Below are 22,813 nucleotides of genomic sequence, written 5' to 3'. Positions count from 1 at the left end.
ATATTGATCTAAATGTGATGTAGAAATGAGAAAATATCATAATAATCATGTTTACTGATGACACTGATTTTAAATTTCTGCTTTACAGGAATTCACAGTGTGTAATAACAAAGATGACACACCCTATGCATCACTCAAATTACATTCATAACCAGACCTAATTTCACCTATGACTAAGGTTGATTGTCATGGCAGTAAAGGTCAGTGGAAATGGGGCTTGAAGAATAAATACTCCTTTGGTGTGAGTGTAAATAAGTGATGTAGACTCAGCTTTCTAGTAGGATGATGTATTTTCCACCCTGCTAATTTCTGTAGCCAGGTGTAAACGGGACTGTTCAAAGGCTGCCCTGAACATCAAAACAATCAGATGGAACTTTAAATGCAGTGTTGTTGTACTTTTATTCATGACTCATGACTAAAATGTACAGTTAGTCAGACAATTTGTCACCACACTTACTTATGTAATGTCTTTGTGATAAGGAACATTCTTTGTTCAGTTTCAAATACATAAAGGTTTTACACAGTAAAGTTCTTTTTTTCCATAAAGAAAACATTACCAGAGCTTACACATGTAAGTATGATGCATACAGACAGAGTTAAATTATAGGACTGATTCTTTTTTTTAAACTTACACATTCTTAACATAAGCACACATGCTGACTGAAGTCAAAACCATCACTCAGTGTATCAATATGATAACTTATCATGATGGGGGCTTTTGACAAGAGAGTCAGAGGGGTTTCAGGGACATTGTCCCAGGGTTCATACTAACGATTTCATAGAAATCAACATAAAACTGGGAGTGTGGCCTGATCAGAAAATGAATGTCACTCCACCTTCTGCAGCAGCCTTTGTACCTTCTGTTTTTTTAAAGATAACTAATGCTCTTCATTTCAGTTCCTTTGAAGGTTTTCATTTCTAAATGATCAATATCAGTTTTCGACAAGAATAAATACATTGATACAAAATGTCTATTAGCCAGAAATTTTAAAACAATTTGTCAGCAACAGCAGGAGCATTTTCGAGTCAAAAGGCTCGATGGAGTCTATATCATATTTTGGAATTAAATACTTCACCTACACGTTGATATTTGAGCCCGTGCGTAGATAAATAAATAAAGCACTACATTTTACAGACACTAGATCAGAGATATTTTAAGCTTTATGCATTAAAGCAGTCGTTTTTGTCTAATCCAATGTGAATTATATCTAGATTAATTTGCCAAACTAGATTGTGAACAATATATAGGTCACAGACTCCCAGAACCTCATAACAGTAAACTGTATATCCCCTTGTCAACAGAGGAAACATCATAAAGACTCATTCCCTCCAAATGGGGATTACAAGTGATTTAAATCATTCCTGGTCCTGCAAGGACATGTTACGTCGACGTGAGGAAGCACTTCGTTTTTTCAGCATCAGTTTGAGCTGGGAACGAGAAGGATAAATAAAGATGATGATGAATTAGTCTTGATAAAAAATAAAGTGAGACAGCGGGATTACACAGTGCGGATGTGGCTGGCTGTTAGAATGAGGGGCAGCCTGCTCACCTGCTCTCCCTGGAGGCCGCTCTGCAGCAGGTGAGCTGGTTGGTCGTTCTCCAGGTTGCGGATACTGGGATCAGCTCCTGCGCTCAGCAGCAGCCGCAGGATCTCCTCCTGGTGGGGGTTACCATGGAGACCAGCTGCCATGTGTAAAGCTGTGTGACCGTGAGCCTGTGGCAAAAAAAAGGGGGGTGGGGGGGTGGGGTTGCAGCATGACTCAAGACTGTTTATAGTCATGTGTGTATCCAGGATTTATTTGTACATACACACAAATGCACAAAACACACATATATAAAACCCAGTTCTGAGTTTCACGTCGGTGTGGAACTCACTTTCATGTTGACAAAGTCTTTCATGTTCGGCAGGGGAATCCTCAGCAGATATCGCACCAGATCAATGTTCCCCTCCTTCACAGCCAAGTGCAACACGGTCTTGTTACTTTTGATTTCCTGGAATTGGAGAATTGGAAGTGATGGAAAAACATAATGAAACCACAAGTCAAACCGAGATGTTCAAGAAAGAGAAAACAAAAGAGAGCGTGTGGGGGGGGGGTGGCTCCCATATGACATCATCACAGTTAGATAAAAACCTGGGCACTTCCCTAATGAACTTTACATGGACTGAAAGGTCAGGGTTTAGTTTATTGTACTTTGATGCTACTGTAATCTGTCTATCCTTTCATCTGTCTGGTCTCTGTGACAGCAAAGCAGCTCATGTGACATTTCAGAGAGGGAAGAGCTGTACTGTACCTGGCTGCGCAGGGATGCCCCTGCATTGAGCAGCAACTGCACACAGGAGAGCTTCTCCCCCACCTTGGTTTGAAGGCTAACATCTGCCAGCCCACTGGCAGAAAAAGCCTTCATGGTAACACTGTGAGAAATGGCTGCACAGTGCAGGGGTGTCATACCTGAGGTGAAGAAGAAGGCACGTTAACCATTTAAATTAAGGCTCTATTAGTGCTGAAAACACATAACGACTAACTTAACTTATATTGTTTAACTTGTAATGTCTGTTAACCCAACTTCCCTGTTGGTTAAGCATTAGCAACTGGTAAAACATTAAATTACCTTCAAAATTGCGGGCCTCCAGGTTGACAGCAGGCCTGCTAGACAGAATTGCCTGCAAAGAAAGGGGAAAAAAAAGAATTGCTGTTAAGGTCTACTTTGTATGACTAATGTTTCTGACCTGCTGTGACAGTCATGCCAAAGTAATTCGGTCCGACTGGTGCTTTACCTGCAGAACCCCAGGGAAGCCATAGTGGGCAGCCAGATGAAGGGCAGTTTGTCCTTTAACATCACAAGCATTGATGTCCGTCCCTAACGATAGAAGGTCTTGCACAATCTCCGCCTGGTTTGCCGTCACTGCCACCAGTAAAGCAGTCTGCACAAACACATTTATTGTAAAATTTTATCTGTCTGTGATTAATATACTATACCATAGTATATAATACTTGAGCCAAAAGAGCAATTTGAACACTTTGGAGGATGAGTTTTTTTTTTTTTTCCTTTTACCTTTCCCTTGTGCTCTTTGGCATCAAGTCTCCCCACATCCCTCAGCCTCTCCGCAGCAGCGAAGGCACACTCCCTCAGTCCCTTGGCAGTGTAGATGTGCAGGATGCTGGCAGAACAAGAGGAGCACATGATAAATGATTTATCAGGGAGGCTGGAAAACCGCAGTAATCCCCACAAACAATTTTACACTATTCCCTTTCCGCTGTTGAATTTTTTTTTCCATTTAATCTGAGTTTCTAATCATTGAGAATGAGTGGCTGACTCATTGACATCTTTTGTTTTTCTTAATCTTTCTAGGATCACCGAACTGCACATGTGGCTCTCGCTTTAAGCTTACAACTGAAAACGAAACTCTTACGGAGGTAAATAAATTGTGTGCTCACATTATGCACATAGTGTGGGTTTAAATTAGTCCTGTAAGGAAATGTGTGTTGTTTTCAGTCTTCTTTCACTCTTTTACAGACTGCTGAATAAGTAAAGGTTTAAAGTAGTCTGTGGTGTGTGTGTGTGTGTGTGTGTGTGTGTGTGTGTGTGTCAGTGTGCTATCAATCAAGATATCTTGCAATCTATGATCTCGAAGAACTTGAGAACAATGAGAGGGCCCATAGGTGCCGGTTACAAGTTTACTCATGTTCTTTCTGTGGGGGCTCACCAGTATGTGAACCAAAACCCAAGCACTCACACACATGCATTCACTCGTGGGCACTCACGTGTCTCCGTCTTCATCCTGCCCGGTGGCTCTGCTGTAATCCATCCCTCTGAGCAGCATCCTGGCCTCTTCCAGTTTGCTGGCATCCATTGATGAGCCAAAACTCAGCTGTGGGGTCTGATCAGGACCCAGAATTGACCAGGATGAAACTATATTGGGGTTTGCAACTGTCATCTGGCACTCCTGTTTGAAAGGACATGTGATATAATTTAAGCCGACAACACAAAATTACAATTAAATGCAACATGTTAGTTGAAAGTCCACGACAAAGGGAGTTCTCTTACGTATGTCTGAGACATTGTATCTCCAAAGCCTTGGACTTGCTGCTGTGTGCCATATTCAGATGTCATTGGGTGGCTGTAGGCATAGCTGGGTCCTGGGTGGCTGGGGTAGTAACTGAGTGTTGGGTCTGGTGCCGGGGGCCACTGCTCATAGCTCACTGCCATGTCTGAGTAGCTGCTTGATGCACCTAGAATGGAGACAGCAGACTGTTACTCATCACTGATGACTCACTCAGTCATATTGATGCCCAACATCATGCTCAAGATAAAAATAATTACAAGAACAAGGCTGGTGATTTTCTTGGTTTTTCTTATTGTCAACAAAAACCAGCAATGTGGTAATCCATCTTTGAATTCTTTGACTCCCCTACTACCTGTGGCATTCAGCTCCACAGACCTTAAATATAGATATTTTATGTCCTTCAGGCTCTGACATGGAGTTGTCTATCAATATGATGAGTGATGAGGTGACCATGCAAATGAAGTTGATAGTAATGAGGGTAATGGTAGTTAGTTTGCCAAAATCAATTGCTTGGTACGTTTTAGAAAAGCAGGTACAACACAGGAAAACTACAAAATTGAACAACAAACAAGCCGGTCGACTGAGGAGCACATGTCTTGCGGATGACCAGAAAATCATTTACATGGTGAAGAAAAACCCCTTTATGACTGCACAGCAAGTCAAAAAACATGCTCTACAGGATGTAGGTGTACATGCTTCTTTCTCACCAATCAGGAGAAGACTTCATGACCATAACCTCAGAGGATTCACCACAAGATGCAAAACCCTCAAAAGTCTCAAAAACAGAAAGGCCAGGCTGCAGTTTTCAAAAACATACAAAAAGAAACTGGTAGAGTTGTGAAGCAGGGTTCTATGGACTGATGAAAATAAAAATCAACCTCTATCTAAATGAGAGAAGGATGAAAGAGTGGAGAAAACAAGTAACTGCTCATGACCTAGAGCGTGGTACCTAATCTGTCAACCATGGTGGTTTTGTTATGACTTGGTCATGTATGTCCACCAATGGAACTGGGCCAATAGCATTTATTGATGATCTCACTGCTGATGGAGGCAACAGGATAAATGCAGAGGTATAGCAGGAGCATTCTGTGTTCACATTCAGCCAAAGGCATCAAAAGTCATATGTACGGCAAAACATAAAGCCAAAGCAACCACAGACAGAGCTTTTCAGGGTAAAGAAGTGGAACATCTTCAACTGACCGAGTCAATCACCTGATTTCAGGTATATGTCCAATTACTTCTGAACTCCTAAACTTTGGGTACCCACACAGGCCTTTCTGTACTGACGTTGAAACTGAGACTTTGCACTTTAATGTTGTATCCACCCCTTTATTTCAATCTGAATGATGCTGAAGCAAAAGCCTGAAGAACATAAAATGTGTAACTGTCCAAACACTGGTCTTAACTGTATATATCAGGTTTTGCTCCTCACACAATACACATGCTGGGATCAGTTCATTGTTTTAGTTTAGTTTTGGTGTTTTTATGAGAACGGTTTACGATAATATAGAATATCACTCATTCTTTAAGTGTTGTGCAGAACTTACCTGTACAGGTAAATAGCTCTGGTGCGGACACCTGCAGGGAGAAAAAAGAATAAATCATAAACAATCACATCTTTATAATTTAATATTGAGTAAGATACTGAGCTCCTCTGTGCGGTGGCTTACTGTAACAGTATTTGTAGGGACAGGGCTGGTGCTTGCCGTAGTGCAGGAAGGTGGCACAGAGGACGTCTCACGCCTTCTCTTCTCCTCCAAGAGTTTCTTCACTGTGGGCAGAGTGCAACACGGCTTCTCCTTTGGCGCTGGAAAAAGGATGAATAATGCAAAATAAAACAATAACTATTTGGACATTTGTACTGTAATTTATCCACATTTGATGGATATCTGAGATCATTAGGTTTGCATAATAAACAGTTCAGGCTACACAAATGATTTTTTTCATTATCCATTTATCTGCTGATTATTTCTTCAATTAAGTCAATTAAGTCTTTGGTCTATACAGTGTCTTCAGCTGTCTTACATTCGAGAGGCTGGAACTAGAGAATGTTCAGGGTTTTTGATTATGTGATTAATGGATTATTACAAAAGTTGCTGATTAAACATCTGTCACTCACACGTTTATCAGTGAATAACTGTTTCACCTCTGGGAACAGCTACATCCCTCATCCTTCAAACAAAAACTACAAACTACAAACAAAGCTACTGCTGAAAAACACTTCTAATGATCTAATGATATGTGGAGAGACAGAGAGTTCACTGCTAAGTAAACTTCATTTATATTATAGATAGCCCCTTTGCAGCTGCTATTTATTTATTTATTATTTCAAGAGGGACTCAGCTTTATTAAGAGCAAATTGTCAGTAAACCAAATTCTGCAAATGTAGATTGAAAGGTGTGAGACCATAGAAACATGAAATATAAATCATGTTTCAAAACTTGGACATGGTCTGAACAAATTCTCAGTGTTCACTTGGATGGTACTGCCTGCTCAGTTCCTCCAGGTGGCATGTCTTTTGCTCACCTTCACACAAAGTACATCAATATCAGATCCATTCTACTATGAGTATATTTTCCCCCACTGCTGATACACAAGTGTAATTTCCACTGAACAGGTAAAGGAAATGAGAAAAATAGGAAAAAACATTACAAAACAGAATTCTGATGTTTCCAGCTGACATGGCTGTGACCGCACAGGCTGTTTCCTCAAAAACTTCACCCCACACGTGAAAGATAAAGTGATATTTCCACCATGTCTGTGGAACCTGAGTACAAAGATCAAACTCTGACAAGAAAAAAAGAACCTCCTCCATTAGGAACGCAGATCATGATGTGGCTGATGCAAACCAGATGGGTTCATCAGAAAACCTTTAGCATGGGATTGCCACTGCTTATTTTTCTATGACATCTTCCTGTCTCGCTCCGTTACGCTAACAGAAACGCAAACCACATCTTCCTGCCTTTGGTGTTTCGCAGGCACGTCACCTCAACACGTGTATTTGCCTTGTGCCTTCTATTGCACCTACATGTCTGGGAGGCAGAGCAGAAAGAGGGGTGACATGTTCGTTTTTTTTTTTTTTTTAATTTATCTTATCTATTCTCTTTTTTTTTTTTTTTATTCTGCGTACGTTGACTGCTGTGGTAAGCCACACAGGGACAAGACAGACTCTGTTCACCAGAGCAAATAACAAAGAGGGCGTACTTCCTTAAAAAGAAAGTATGCAAATTCTAACACTGAGAAAGACATGTTGAGTTTAGTGTAGGTGTCAGTTTAGATTTCTGTTGGATTAGAAGATAGTTCTCTCCTTTCAAAAACAATGATCTCACTTCCAGCTGAAAACTTGTACTGTGCCCTCATAACGCTATAAAGGTCAGAGTACATGACACCAGTCAGTACATTTTAGTGCCACCAAGTTTCGTTTTCAAGTTCGTAAGGTGTTACTATATGTTACTCAATCCTGACTCATTTAATCTTTAAGAAAAAAAAGCCACCTTTGACCTTTTCATAGATGATGTAATTCTGCAACATGTAACTAGTTAACCTATATTAAAGAGTAGCTGAGTCAATTACCAGGTGATAGAAGTTGATCAACACTTTATAGTCTGATCTGACACATCAGCTGAGAGAAACTAGAAGTCAGGAAATGGCTTTTAATTGCTCAGGCAAGAGTAAGGGGACAACTTAACATAAAATTTGGGTTTACACAAACCACACCACCACCACCCTCCCCTCCACACATACACACACACACTGGTCTGGGCTATTCTGTGCCATATTCAAATAGGGGTTGTGGAAACCCCTGGACATTGAGTCATGTGTGTGGGAGGCTGGGGATTCCGACGACCTTTCTCTTTTGGCTCGGTCCTCAGAGAAAGAAAGAAGCAGTGCAGAGCCTATTTCCTCATTTTGTGGTTTAACAGACCCAGCGCACACGACAAAATATGTAATCACTCAGGCCTGTGTCAAAGGAGGCATGAACAAAGACAAAAAGTCAAGCAGAGCGAGAGCCAGCCTGTCCACGTCACACGGCTTGCTTGTCTGGCGTTTATCAAAAGGGGAATTGAAAACAAGCGATGAAGGGGTGGAGGTGTATCAGGGTTTCCCCACATGATGCTCTGACTCTTGGATTCACCCGAACTGTGCTTTCATTCAGTTAAAACCGAGAGAAAGGCAAGTACATGAACATATCAGTCAAATCCACACTATCAGTAGAGAGGTATTTCATCAAAAAATATGTAGATATGTTATGTCGAGAATACTTCAAAACACAATTCAGCCAAATTTAAGGTTCCAAAGACCCAAAGAATCAAATGTGTTTCACATGAAGGGATGGAATTGTAATTTAAAAGGCTTCAGAATAAAATCTAAATCAAAGTTTTCATTGTAATGTTGCCTTTAACACAGTTACCCATTACTGAATATTGGAAACAAGAACAGTACTCTATATTGACAATAAATGCAGTAACCTTTTTAAAAAAAGTATTAGTTTAAGCTGTCCCCATCACTGTCATACCATTTAACATTAGGCTATAAAGCTAGACTGAGTGAAAACATAAGATACGACTGACAACGCCTGTCTTCTTCCAAAATTAACAAAATAAAAGCATCGCTTACTCACATTTATCAAAGTGCATGTCAGAAACGGTTTTGCTGTGAAGTTCTCAACAGGTCGTCCTCTGAGCCACCAATCTGTTCAAGGAAGAAAAAAAAAACAACGAGATAAAACTGATTCACGCACAGCCCTGGGGGATCACTGGTGTCCTGTGATGTTGTGTTAGGTTGAAATCTACCTTGTTACTGACTTCTTGTTGTCTTACCGCCGCTGCTTGTACACACAGAGCACACGTTGTTCCCCATCACCGCCCCCAGCTGTGGTCCACGCCCTCTCGGGCGGGGAGGGGAAGCCACACACTCATCACTGTGTCAATCCAGGACAGAGTTTTTTTTTTTTTTGTTTTTAAATTTAACAGAAATGAACATGAGTGTGAGAAAGAAAAGAGATGTGATCTTAGCGTCATGAACAACAGCTATTGCAAATAAACATATTATGATCAGGGGCAGGAAAAAGTATCGAGATCATTTCATCAAAAGTACCAACGCCACAATATATATATATAATACAATATACCTGATTACAAGTAAAGGTAAAAACATCTTGAGTGTTATTTCATTTTACAAGTTTTGAAATGTGTTTATTATGCATAATGGCTCCTACTATAATATTGGATATCATAGTGATATCATTTTAATGTTGCAGCTGGTTGGGGCTGAAGAAATAATGTATCAAATTCTATGACATGAACTCATGTTTTATATGTGAAATATCAACCTGTTAGTTTAAACTTAATTGTGCTTAAGTATGTAAATGTACTTCAGTCAGTCAGTAAATCAATAAATCAACCAATCAATCAAAAATGTTTTGACTTCAGAGTATGGTTGTAATATTAAATTACAGTAAATAAAAATATCTAGTAAATATAGTTCTGCTTCTCGATAAGAGCAATACAACATAACAGTGGAGCTGGGACTAAAACAACACAATAAAACAGCAACATAATACTAAGCAACATGTTAAAATAAAGTTTTAACATATCAATAAATTCTACAAGTTTCCCCAAAAGGATATTTCTTTTCATGTTATCAATGAAAACTTTGATTTAATGATTTGCATTAAATCAAATCACTTATCTGATAAGTGAAAATCTACTTTACTTGAGTGTTAATGCAAATGTTTTAGAAAACTTAAGAGAACATATATAATAGTGTTTCTGTTGGTTACTATTTAATATTGTTTATTTGGCTCGCAGATTGTGTGTCTAATAAAGTGTGATTTCTCTTAGGTGCCCAATATAGACATAGACTCACAGGAACTTTTGTGTCACCTCAAAAGCAACCAGACATCATACTGGAACATAGTGATAAATCTGTTCTCTGTACCAAATGAGTAATATTTTAGTGTCTTTTTGTTCCATAAACAATATAACAGTATGGAGAAATGTAAGAAATTAGAGACATAATATCAAAAAACTTACCTTAAAAGAACCAAACAGTAATAAACTAAAAGGTTAAAACTGGATTACTAAAAAAGAAATCACATAAAGTATTATGTGAAAGATAAAATGATGTATTCTAAGATTTATTTATATATTTATTTATTTTGGGGGAAATCTCAATTCCTGTAAGTCTCAGACCTGCCCAAAGAACTAAAGATAAATGACTAGAGGACCATAGGAGTCTAAAGGAAACATAACTTAAAAGCATGACCAAGATATATTTGTGGCTTTAGTTAAATTTTAAATGACAAAATCTTTAAATCTTACCCCCTCTCTTTATATAGAATTTAAAGGAAGCAAAAGGAGGTCAAAGGTTAAAGGAGTCAAAGCAAAAATGGCTGTGTATGGTGATCAAGCAATGTATATGTATTGTATAGGACAAAACTGCTGAGCTGTAGGATACATGGCAATTCCTATTTTTCCAGACCCATATAGCTGTAGGCTACATGGTATGGCTGTTTGTTTTTAAAGAACTGCTTGTTTTATTCTCTGTTTGAATATATATATTTCACTGAACACTGACTTTCTCTTCCTCATCCCAAATTTTAACCATTTAATGTCTGTCAAGTCACTTCACAATGGTTTGTTGTGTAGTGTTTTTTGAAGGTATACAACCAGAACATTTTACTTTCTCTTTGAACACAATTTTTCACTGAATACTTGGATGAATTTAGTTATTTATGTATTTACTTAATATATGTGTGTCACTGTGTGGATGTACTGTATGTGTGTTTTTGTTCTGAGATATGGCCATTGTGTGATTATGGCAAATTGGAGATTACGTCTTTTGTAATATGAATTGTGTATATGTTTTAGTTACTTTAAAACTGCAGTGCAAGACAAATTTCTTCATGTAGACCTTTAACAATCTATTACAATCTGTCACGATTAAACCATCAGTAATAATAAGGCTGATAAAATCTGCAGTGACGAATTTGCCAACCCATGTTGAGTTTACCCAAAAACAAGCAGGCAGTGTGATTCAGCGGAGGTGGAAGAAAGTTTGTTGTCAGCCTTCAAAAGTGAAGACTAATGGGAAAGTAGAATCACGTCATCTTTTGGGTTCCAGACAACAGATCGGTCCAGGCAGAGAAAGTATGAGGATCTTAACTCACACTGAGGTTCTCTTCCTCATCACAAATTTAAACCATTTAATGTTTAAAGATAAACGAGCAGAGCATTTTATTTTCTCTTGGAACACATTATCTCACTATCTGGCTATTAAATTTGTTCCAAAGTTAGCCTGTTAGATTTTGAATAAGACTAGACCTTGATGCCTTTGTGGTCATAGGAACGCAGTTTTAGCCCAAAGGGAGAAAAATGGAAGTTGAAATAGCAGAAATATTACAAAGAACACAAGTTTACAAAGATTCTCAGTCATTCAGGTCATGATGTCCAAGAAGGGTTGAAAGCAAAATAAAAGCATGGCTGTGCCATGAGCTCACTAGTATCTCCCACTGTGGCCAACCTTTACATGGAAGAAGTAGAAAGCAAAGCCTTGAACTCCCTCAGAGGAACAGTCAGTATGTGGGCGACACATGGGTGAAAATGAAAACCCAGGAAGTGCAAACCTTCACAGAATACATCAACTCAGTGAACAATGACATTAAGTTCACACAAGAGGATGTCAGGAACAACTTGGCTTTTTTGGACTGTGCCATACACACTGAAGAAGACAGGAACCTTCACACTGGAGTATACAGGAAACCCACACCCACAGACCAGTATTCGCTCATTGATTCTCACCACCCACTGGAACACAAGTTATTAGAACCCCGCAACACTGAGCTGGTAGTGTGCCAAGGCCAAACAGTAGAGGGTGCGTTTAAAGTTTGTGGATATCCTAACTGGACCTTTATGGAAACAGCCTCAAGATCCAGGGAGAACACCAACACTGCAGGTGGTGAAGAGAAGAGAAATAAATGCAATAACATGTTCATCGCTTATGTGTCAGGAGTATCTGAGAAACCCAGGAGGATCTTCCACAGGCACCGCATCCAGGTGCTTTTCAAACCCAGCAACACACTAAGACAAAAACAGGCCCATCCAAAAGACCTTACGACCAAACACAAGAAAGGTAATCCGGTGTGTGTAGTCCAATGCAGTGAGGAATACACAGACCTATATATTTGTGAAACTAATCAACCATTAAACAAATGCATGGCTCAACATAGGGAGGGCTGACTGGTCAGGCCAATACTCAGCAGTTAGCCTACACCTGATGAGAAAGAGACACTCCTTCAAGGACATCCATGTACATATTTTAGCAAGGGACATATGGCTTGAAAGAGGAGTGAAGTAAAGAAACCATCCTCAACAGAGGAGGAGGTCTCCACTTATCCCCCACCTTCAAAGCTACTTTCATCCCCTCTTAGGAGATTCCGCAACAGTTAGTCAAATCTGAAGAAACCTTAGGGATGAGAGGTGAAACATCTTCAAGTATCAAGTACAACCAAGTCCAACTACTCTCAATTCAACCTTTCTTGGGCACAAGAGGCACAGGTTTGTGAAACCTGTACATTATTGAGAGATTTTTAGTTTCAAAGGCATCAAGTTGTGGTGTTGCTTAGTGTGTGTAAGCTGCCCCAGTGGTGGTGTTGCATAGTGTCTATAAGTTGACCCACAGCTCCCTCTGCTGTTACAAAGAGTCAATATCACTCTAACTCAAAGGCAAGCCAATGCTGACATGAAATGAAACCATAGATGAACCACATAGATAATGTGTATGATAAAGTTGGAACTTGATTACTTCCGGAAAAATCATTAATACACAAGCTGACTGCACCACTGAGGATTTTAAAACCGAAAAATGTAAGTCAAATATCAAATGTTGACAAGGTGACTACCTGGTAGAGGGAATTCTGAGGGTGAACAATTATGGCACAAAACAATTGTTTGAAAATTGGTCTAATAAAGGCAGAGTGTAACTGCGTACCGAGTAAAATAGACGCTTGCTGTTGATGGTGCCTTGCCACTAAGAGTCAGCAGAGGTACACTATGAGTGCAAGGGTAGAATTTTAACACAACCCACACACTTTGTCTATAGACAAATCTCGCTCCAGATCATGTATGAACAGTGTCTCAGTAAACAGGCCCTGAAGATGAGATGATCCGGCTCATGTTTTCCACTGTGAGTTCCAACTTGTAGCTGCTGACATTACTTGAATTAGAAGAGCACCAGACATTTGTTTATACCTAGATGTGTTGGTATTACAAAGCTATGTACTGTGTGGTTGTTGTGTAATTCTGAATGTACTTGTGTTTTCCTTGTCTTTTGTAATGTTTTATGTCTGTGATTTTAATTTTTTTGTTTGTTTGTTTTGTTTTTTTTTGAAGCTGTAGTGCAAAGTCCAAGATAAATTTCTTCATATGGACAGGGTCATCAGCAAACAGGCAGAGTGATTCAGCTCAACAGAAGACGGAAGAAAATTTGACGTCAGCCCACAAAAGTGAAGACTAATGGGAAACTAGAGTCACTCATCTCTTGGGTTCCAGACAGCAGATCAGTCCCCAGCAGAACAGGTATGAGGATCTTAACTCACACTGACTTTCTCTTCCTCATCCCAACTTTAAACCATTTAATGTCTGTAAAGTCACATTACAATGATTTGCAGTAGTTTTTAGAATGAAGATAGAGAATCTGAATATCTGGGGAAAGGTTTTGTAAACTTCTGAGGGGTTTGTACAGTTGTGAATACAGAATTTGCCACATGAAATGCATTTTTAAACAACATTTTATTGATTATTGAGAAACCATTAATCATTTAACAATTATTTGCTTTTTTTCCATCTCTTCTTGTCAAATACCCACGCAGCAACTTATGACTCAGTGTGACACTGGAGCTGTCTATTCAATGCTAAAGATATAGAAAGCTCAAACCTACAGTCTTAAACAGTTTCAGGGATTTAACTTTGACACCAAAATCAAATGTAGTGAAATCTGAGGGATATGAAAATGTAACACATGTGAGTGTTTACTGAATGCATTTCTATATTTCTGAAGCATGTTAACCCAAGACAAAGTTTGGCCTATTTTCTGTCTTTCAGAAAGTACATAACTGAGCTGACAAACATGGCATACACCAAGTTTTTTGTCGTTGTTCTATTTTTTCTTTGCAGTAAGTATGATTTGTATTTTTTTGCCTCTTTTTCTTGTACACACACACGACATTAAGGTGGTCGTGCACAGGAAAATGAAACCACAGACATTTTTGCATGACGGAAACTTAACTGACAAGAGGTGTTGCTGCATAATATCAGCAGCAAAGTTTAAGCACTGATGGAGTCTTGTTTGTTTATTTCCTTTAAGACTTGGCTGTGGTTCTCACAGGTATGTATAAATCAAAAAGATAACACACACACACACAACTCTGAAATTCAGTTTTTATGATCATTATGATTTAGACAAAAGAAAAAAAGCAAGTCAAATGTAGAGCAAGACAACCACACACCTGATCAGTCATTTTTTCCACTTGTGTCTTGGCTCACATTTTCCTGTCTGTCATCCCACTCTTTTTTCTCTCTATCTGTCCATTCTCTCTCTGTCTCTGTGTATGCTAGACAACACTGCATCTTGCTACAGGATTGAACCCGGGACAATAGCAGGCATCATCTGTGCAGACGTGTTGCTGACGCTCATCATTGTCATCGTCACTTACCGTTGTGCCAGCTTTCGGCGGCAGAGGATTGATAATGGTAAGCCAGTGGGGATGAAATGAGTAATGTTTTTGTCGTTTTTATATTGGAAAAGTAAAAGCAGGAAATGCACTGGAGCTGATGGAGGTTTATCAGGGTTCACTGCTTTCAGAATTGTCCATGACCTTTCTTACTATGATGGACCATTTATATGTTGGAAACAGTGGCCTCTTATGTTGACAATATTTTTTGTTGTTGTTGTTGTTTTTTAATATTTAATTGCTCCTGTATCCCTGCCAAGAGTGTGTGTGGTCTGTAAGATCACTACAATAATCACACCCCCTCATTATGTTCTTTGTGCATTTGGTGACTATTTGTCTTTCTTCTCATCTCTTCACAGCTGACAAAGTGTACATGAATGTCCGGGCCAACTGCAAGAGCTAATCTAAGAACACAATTGTGCAGTACATTATGAAATTATGTTCAGTTTTTTTAGATCCTGCCTTTTAAAATAGGCATTTATGAGATATTGCCATAAAAGATTAATCAAACAATTTTTACATTTAACAAGAAGCACAAGTAAAGTGTCTCTTAAATATCAAATTTTATACACACACAATAAACACAGTCATAAGTCTTAATCCATAGAAACCATTTTACGGGGATTTGACTATTAATACACTTTAACTATTATAGAGCTACAGTTGTCATAGTCTCCTGTATAAAAGGCTTTAAAACTCCATAAAGAATCTTTTACATTCAGTCGCAATGTGTGCTTGTGCTCTTCAGCTATCTGCTAAAATCTTAGATCTTATTATAAGATGATTAGAATTATAATATTATGATGTATTACTAAAGTTGTATCACACTGTTCAGTAGAAGCTGAATCATATTAACCAACTATAAAATATCTCTGAGGGTTATTCATGTTGGAACTGTAACTAAACCATACAGAATCCTCTGCAGTTGACTCTTAAGAGCAACAAATACGCTGTTTTAACAGGTCCTGAAGATTTTCGGTAAATATTCCTAGTATGAAAAGCTGTATCGATATGATTGATTTTAAGACACAAAAGACAGACTTAGTGTTTTTACATAGATGTTGATACATAGATGCCGTGTGAGTAACACAGGAGACCTGATCAGATTTCGGATGGATGACGTTAAGTCCTCTGTTGTGTGCTGAGGTGAAATGGTGGTTAAACTGCTGCCTGCCATTTCAGTCAAACAAACAACATGGTGACCGAAGCTAATTCAGTATCTCTGTATCATCTGTCTGATCTACCTACTCAGTAGGTGCACTATGTTGCTTCATCACTAAGCAGAGCTATATGCAGTGGACAGACTCTTGTAAAGATAACTACCTTGCATGCAGATTTTTTTTCAAGAGGCCAGACATGGGGACACAGACATAACTGAACTGTTGCTTCTCACTTTCACAAAAAATTGGGATGTTGTTACAGAGACGTTGGGCTTATAACTGCCCAAAGGTGATGGTTCCTTTTATGGTTAGACTTAATTAAGAGCAGCTTTTGACACCATATACCATTGCATAATAAATAGGCACTGGCAGTTGGTTGACACAGGTTTAATTCTCTTGTAAAAAAAAAATGTTTTCTCCTGTTACCAGCCCCTCAAATCTCTGAAGCACCTTGAGGTTCAGTTCTATATCCTTGTCTTCATTTTACAGTTTATCTTCCTGTGAGATTCAGCAATTGCACCTCACCTCTTTGTTTTTTCTATTTGATACTAAGCAAATTTTCTCTGACAGAACTCTCATCTGGAGGGCATCCTGGTGGCTTGTGGGCTTAAGACTCATCCGTATAACTGCAGGGTCCTTGGTTCAAGTACAGCTAATTCTTTGCACATTAACTATAGGGTATTTATAAGAGGAACATTTGGGTGACTAGGTTATGAAAAATCTGTGTGGTGAGTAATTAGTAAAAGGACATAGTATAATAAATGTTATTTAGTCATTGATAAAAATGTTTTCAACAATTTGAAAAGTTCTTGGCTGCACTTTATGACACATGTTGGTAAAGCAGAGGAAAACAAGACTATGGGGAGCAAGGGAGTGACTATCAGACACTTAAAAGGAAAGGAGAAGAATACTCTAAGTATACTTGTAAGTACTGGGCCTCTTCAGGGTATAGAAACCAAACTTAAATGTCAGGGGAAATGGTGTTAACAATCTTCTTATTGTGCAATTAAAGAGGAAAAAAGGAAGAACAGCTACACATTATGTTACACATACCTTACTGTGATTACTGTGAAAAATAATTGTACCATGCTCTTCATTTAACATTCAAGATTAGCTTGGTTTCATCATGATATGATTTGGTTTTTCTTTTCTCTAAAATGCCCAGACATTACTAGTCTTGTTTTCGTCCACTTTACTTAAATCTAAGTATCAGTCAGAACAAGGAGGTATTTTATCAGTATGTGATTCATACAGCAAATTACACTGTAAATGTTGGACTGTTACCATTTTTCATGATAAATATTATAAATGTTGATAAATGGATAGAGCGAGAAGCCCAGCTCTTTTCCAGAAGGTCAGAGGTCAAACAACCTCTCTCCCGATGAAATACCAAGATAAAAAGAGAAATTTGTTCTAATAGATGAGAATAAACACCGGCAGAAGGGATTTTTCACAACCTGGCAACCCTTAAGTTGCTCTTATTCATGGTTTATAACTGATCTGCGAAGTACTAGTAAATTACAAACTGACCATTATTATTATTCGTAGAGGGAATGATGGTTTTGCTACTGGAGTGTCTTATTACCCAGTCTTTAAATTCCTTTTTAAGCTTATTTTTTCCTGATGTTTTTAATTATGTGTGTAACTTTTTATATATGGCTCTGTTTAATTATTTACTACAGGTTTATTTAATGCAGTATTCATTTTTTTTAATTTAATTTTTTTTTAACCTTCTATGTGTGGCACTTTGTAAACATAAATAAACATTATCATCATCATTGTTGAATCATTGTATTTGAACATTATGAAACAGAAAATTCCCCTTAACAAAAACCTAAACAATGAAGATGTGTTTTCATTTCGCTGACAATACACCATCATTACAGATAAACCTGTGGTTTAACATTGACTTAGAGACAGTGGCTGGCCACCCGCCTGCACTAAACCACAGGTCATGAGGAAATGCTCTGTCTGGAGATACGATCGCATGTAATTCAGCAGAAACTGCAAGTGTAATGAAACTCACCATATGCAGCTTCTTATCTTTACTTGGGCCAGTTCATTTGAAGTTAACAGTGTACTGTTAAAAAGACAAAAAAAAAAACAAGCCCCAAATCTTAATGATTGAATGTGACAGAGTGAAAGAATTTCTGTTTATATGTGACCAACAACCCTCACATGAATGTGGCATTACAAAGAAACAAAAACACCAGCTTCCTCTTTACTTGTGGACTCCATACTGCTCCTCCCACATGCTGACAAACCCTCACACCACTGACAGTGTTGCCTGTGGATAACTCTTCATCTGTGAGCCTTCGGACCTCTGGCTTCCAACATCTTGTTTACGTATGCACGGCAGCACAAGCATCTTGAAAAGATCAGAAGGACCGGTGGCCATCAGCCTCTGTCTCTCTTATTTCCTCCTTGACCAGAAATCAACACAGAGAGGATGCCTGACGCTCTTTGTATTGTGGGTTCGTTGTTTGGTGAGTGATGTGCTATATGTGTTTTGACTGCAGTGTTACCTCTCTCAACTGTTATAATCTGATGTTTTATGAACTCTTTGTCTTTCAGGATCTGCAGAAGGACAGCAAGGTACCTAACTTCTGTAAACATTTTTGCTCCTTTGGGAGGATGTCTTTTGGTTTTGTGTTTCAATCCTGTGTCTTCACTCTTCACAGACTGCAGTTCCTGTTACCTGATAAACATGGGATCTGTACTGGCCATTATTGCCTCTGATATTATCCTGACTGTCTTTATTGCTATTTCTGTGTTCTGCTTTGCCACTCACTACAAAAGAAGGAGAGAATGGGATTCTCATGATGGTGAGCACAATATTTTTGTCCATTGCTGGCAATTTATGAGTATTCTACAAGGTGGGGAATAACTTAACATGTTGCCTAAATGTTTTTAACAGGCAGAAGAAACTCACCATCATCAGTATCAAAGAAAATGGCAGCAGAGGTCACAGAATCTCCCTACCAGGTAAAGTAGAACCACATTATTAAGCTTCAAAGTCACTAAGTGTGGAAATTAAAGGTTTTAATGATATATTCCTTGTTTTTCCATGATGAATTGCTTTTACTTTTTTATAGGAGTTACACGGAGTCCAGTCAGATGTGTACAGTGAGCTTCGGCACTTTAGGAAATGAAAGAGCAGACCTATAAAAATCTCACATCTGTAATTATTTTCACAAGTTATAACCACAGTACCACACCTACTCTACACACATCTTGTTTTTCCACTTACACTTCTGCAGCATTATAAGTAATAACATGCAGTATATACAGTATGTGTATGTAACTGATTTATATTTTATTCAGTGAGTACTGTGTTGTGCTGGATATGATGCCTACTGCATCACATTTATGTTTTGTTTTTTTGTAAAATCTTAAGCTAAAATATGTGTTTGTATTGAACTAATTATAGATTAAACTACATTTTAAAACCAAGGAAATGAAAAAGATGCATTTTCTGTCTTTTGTATTTAGATGTCAGAGGATTACTTACACATTTTGACATTACAATGAACATACACAAAGACACAACAACTTTCAGGCTCAAAAGTAGATGTTGTACTCTAATTTAAGTTTCTGACATTACGCATTCTACAACTTTTGAACCAAACATCATGCTGTAAAAACTTATTCTATTTAACCAGTTTAGATGAGCATAATGCAAAACTGTGTTACTCTGTTATATTTCTATACTTGGTCACATAACAAGAAAATTCATGTAAAAATCTAAATTTGGATCAAAAAGTCCCGGAAGCGGCTGCATTTGGAAGCAGCATGATTATATGAGTCAACAGATGGAGGCACCTGACTCATTATGAGGAAGAAACGGAATCTGAAAAAAAAAAGACATGAAAAACAATTGTTATTCAACATCACACCCATAACATTTGAATAGCAAAACACGATCTATGAAACTGTGAAATTTCACCTTGTAATTAGATGATGAAATGTAAGGACTTTAAACGTGCATTATATAGTAAGCCTATAACATTGTGTCATGGGGTTGTTTCCTAAGTTGGGTTGGGTGGATAGAAATATAAGCAGAAAACATTTGTCTTATTGCAATGCAGAGAAAATAGACCTACATATGATCATCAGGAGGCTCAGGCTCAGCCCTTGGCTGGGACAGACAAGCTACTGGGCTTGTGTTGTGGGGGCGCTAAAGCACATAAGAGAAAGAGAATCTCAGGGAATGACAGATCGTACAGGAGAGCAGTCACTATCTGTATCAGCAGTCAAGCAGTGTATTTACAGTATCGACTAATTGAAGAAAAAACTATTCTTACCTATTGGATGCATCTCAGAGCTGATATATTCCCTGGTTTCTGTGGGAATATTAAGATCAATTGTTCAGCCTTTGATTGTTCTGGGCATAATTCTATGAACAATGTATTTTGTTTTATGTAATGCAAAATGTGGTCTTACCATCATAGTCTGTATCTCTGCTGTTTCCCACTGCAGCCAGTCTGCCATTGCTGTTCTCTAAACTGTCCCTATCCAGCATTTCTCTGCTCTGGCCTGGGGCCAACATACTGTTCAACCCATTAACTCTTCCAGCCTTTCTTTGGAGATTGGCGCCCTCACTGGCACTGTCAGTCACTTTGTCTCCACTTGAACGGATATCTCGTTTTCCTGACAAATTCCCATGCTCCTGAGTATTCATTGTCATTCCCTCCTCGCTGTCAAGATGATTCAGCTCTCTGCTCCCATGGTCCTGAACCAGTCTTCTGCTTGCATCCATACTGTCTTTGTCTGCTCCTGTTCTCCTCCCAGATGGGGTGTTATCATTCTTTGCAACTTTAGGAATCATGATCTCATGGCTTTCAAGGTCTTTGGCAGCATCTGGTAATAGTAAAAGTTATTGCTACAAGATGTGCATTGATATGCTGTCTGCACTGTTACAGACATTATGACCACAACAGGTTATAGCTCGGATCTAAGGTACTGCAAGTCTGCTTTCACCTCCATTTTTATCAGATACTTCAGGTCCTGAAAGATGAACAAAACATTTGTATGAAATCAAGTTATTTTACTATATTTGTATGTGAAATAAAGCCCAACACACCTGGAAATCCATTGGTGTCAAAACTCTCTGTAGATCTTGCATCTGACACATCTGTGAATGAGATTGGTGCTATTTAAAATGAAATCCAACTAATGACTAACACATACATTCACTATTGTTTTGTATTTTGATGTGAGACGTGTGATACCAACTCTAATGACAGTTTGGACATTAACGTGATGCCTTTGATAGATGTATATATGACCATTGTACTACTGTGTATATATTTCTTTCGACAGGGAAAAGCATGAAAATGTACCTTGAGAGTCTTTCTCTGTCACAGTTTTACTTGGAGAGTTTCTATATGCTGCAGGCATGAGAAAATATGTAATCAGTATAATCACTGAGGTAGCTGCCCACGTCAAGACGAGACAGATTCTTCCAAAGTTATTGCTACAGTGCAACCTGAAGATTAAGCTACATGATAAACCAACACATTTTCACAAATGCAACGTATGTCTCGGTTCTCTTTTGTAACCTTGTCTTTGAATTGCATATTTATATTCTTGCGGAACCAAAAGTAATTTGAGGATCTGGTGAGATGAGCTGTCACTATGGGTTATACCTGTGACTTTCCTGTTTACAAACTGAATGTATCTCAAACATATCTGTTTGAATCACAGACCTGTTACACTTGCAGGCACAGTCACTGTGGCAAGCGCATCTAGAAAGATAGTATGAAAACACTATGAGATAACAGTTCACAGTAGTGATTTAAATAATTTATCTGATTTCACACACCAGCACTGGTACTATTTTGCATGCAAGAAAACACAAGAAAACTACAAATAAAAATGACATAAATAATCTCACCATTCAGGAAGCTTAAAACATTTTCTCTTCGAGCTTGAAAATGAGAAAAGTTGTTACTGCTGCTGTCATATTTAATAAATATTAAACATGTAGTACAAAAGTTTAGTATATTCAGAACAACATTTGATTATTTTTTCTTTCTTCAAATGGGTTTACCTCTGATTGGAGCTGTGAACACTATGGCTGCAAATGGAAGAAGTAGGAGACAACACATAAAACTGAAACAAAAGGCTTTAGTGAGAAATGCATGTTTATATCAAATTTACAGAATTATGTCCATTATAGCTCAGAAATATAATACATTTCACTGACAGGTGATTGAAAACAGAAATAAAAAAACAGAAAATCTCAAAACTTACTGCTTCATTGTGGATTGCAGTCTCCAGCTGTGTCTGCTGTTTGGCAGCAATGAGGGCTGTTAGGCTTTTATGTACTGCCATTTTATCCAGCTTTTTAACCTTCAACAGGTCTTTCCCTGGTTAATTATAGATTCTGACACAATGTATCAAGTTGAGATTTAGTCAAAGGCTATTTCTGTGTGTTAAACAGTGCATGACTTGCAGGCAGAGAAGCAACAATTAGGCTACAGGTCCTGATTAGTTTACAAAGGCCTATTCATTATATCAATTCAACATGAAACCTAATGTTCTCAACATTCAAATGCACAAAAAGAATTAGTCTGTTTCTCTATTATGTGTTGATTATGGGTGGTAGGTTACTTCAGGAAAACGCCCCTGGCTGTTTCTATCTTTGAGGTAGCCTTTTAAATGATGCCACAGACTATGTATTGTTTTCTGTCACTATTTCACCATTGTCCATTTACCCTGCTATATTTTGCCTAAACAAAGACCTTTTAGAAACCGGCCCCACTGAATATCAGGCCATAGAAATGTATCCTGGTAGAAATATCCTGAAAATGCAGAGCACAACTATTTGAACTGCAGTCTCATGTGTGCCT

General features: G+C 38.3%; 4 protein-coding genes across 7 annotated transcripts; 2 read left to right on the top strand and 2 right to left on the bottom strand.

The window, feature by feature from the left end:
- Window positions 1-380: 380 nt before the first annotated feature.
- LOC108890843 (NF-kappa-B inhibitor delta) lies at window positions 381-8,936 on the bottom strand. Its single transcript, XM_018687862.2, has 13 exons — window positions 8,861-8,936; window positions 8,689-8,759; window positions 5,738-5,874; window positions 5,615-5,645; window positions 4,049-4,233; window positions 3,766-3,947; window positions 3,056-3,161; window positions 2,778-2,924; window positions 2,612-2,663; window positions 2,294-2,451; window positions 1,877-1,993; window positions 1,551-1,715; window positions 381-1,428 (listed from the first exon to the last, which is right to left on the bottom strand). Exons 2-13 carry the CDS (start codon window positions 8,702-8,704, stop codon window positions 1,357-1,359), a joined length of 1,368 nt encoding a protein of 455 aa, XP_018543378.1. The 5' UTR covers window positions 8,705-8,759; window positions 8,861-8,936; the 3' UTR covers window positions 381-1,356.
- Window positions 8,937-12,839: 3,903 nt separating this feature from the next.
- On the top strand, window positions 12,840-17,737 carry hcst (hematopoietic cell signal transducer). 4 transcript variants are annotated; one of them, XM_051076170.1, is made up of 6 exons: window positions 12,840-12,934; window positions 13,460-13,645; window positions 14,171-14,241; window positions 14,433-14,453; window positions 14,684-14,818; window positions 15,159-17,737. In XM_051076170.1, the coding sequence occupies exons 3-6, from the start codon at window positions 14,196-14,198 to the stop codon at window positions 15,200-15,202; spliced, it is 246 nt and encodes an 81-aa protein (XP_050932127.1). In that variant the 5' UTR covers window positions 12,840-12,934; window positions 13,460-13,645; window positions 14,171-14,195; the 3' UTR covers window positions 15,203-17,737. The 4 variants fall into 4 exon arrangements, with proteins under 4 accessions (XP_050932127.1, XP_018543470.1, XP_018543442.1 ...); XM_018687954.2 differs by lacking the exon at window positions 12,840-12,934 and adding an exon at window positions 13,155-13,253; XM_018687926.2 differs by lacking the exon at window positions 12,840-12,934 and adding an exon at window positions 13,155-13,253 and having other exon boundaries at window positions 14,147-14,241.
- Window positions 17,738-18,168: 431 nt separating this feature from the next.
- tyrobp (transmembrane immune signaling adaptor TYROBP) lies at window positions 18,169-19,424 on the top strand. Its single transcript, XM_018687921.2, has 5 exons — window positions 18,169-18,445; window positions 18,534-18,554; window positions 18,641-18,784; window positions 18,877-18,944; window positions 19,055-19,424. Exons 1-5 carry the CDS (start codon window positions 18,409-18,411, stop codon window positions 19,109-19,111), a joined length of 327 nt encoding a protein of 108 aa, XP_018543437.1. The 5' UTR covers window positions 18,169-18,408; the 3' UTR covers window positions 19,112-19,424.
- A 93-nt stretch (window positions 19,425-19,517) lies between these two features.
- On the bottom strand, window positions 19,518-22,078 carry LOC108890864 (uncharacterized). Its single transcript, XM_018687908.2, has 9 exons — window positions 22,012-22,078; window positions 21,856-21,888; window positions 21,668-21,706; window positions 21,302-21,349; window positions 21,043-21,093; window positions 20,403-20,819; window positions 20,264-20,302; window positions 20,063-20,136; window positions 19,518-19,809 (listed from the first exon to the last, which is right to left on the bottom strand). The coding sequence occupies exons 1-8, from the start codon at window positions 22,067-22,069 to the stop codon at window positions 20,087-20,089; spliced, it is 735 nt and encodes a 244-aa protein (XP_018543424.2). The 5' UTR covers window positions 22,070-22,078; the 3' UTR covers window positions 19,518-19,809; window positions 20,063-20,086.
- Between the last annotated feature and the right edge of the window lie 735 nt (window positions 22,079-22,813).

This window comes from Lates calcarifer, linkage group LG15 (assembly GCF_001640805.2).
Source record: "Lates calcarifer isolate ASB-BC8 linkage group LG15, TLL_Latcal_v3, whole genome shotgun sequence".
Classification (NCBI taxonomy): Eukaryota; Metazoa; Chordata; class Actinopteri; family Centropomidae; genus Lates; species Lates calcarifer.
Note: the sequence above shows the minus strand (reverse complement) of the source record. Positions and strands in the feature narration are given on the sequence as shown.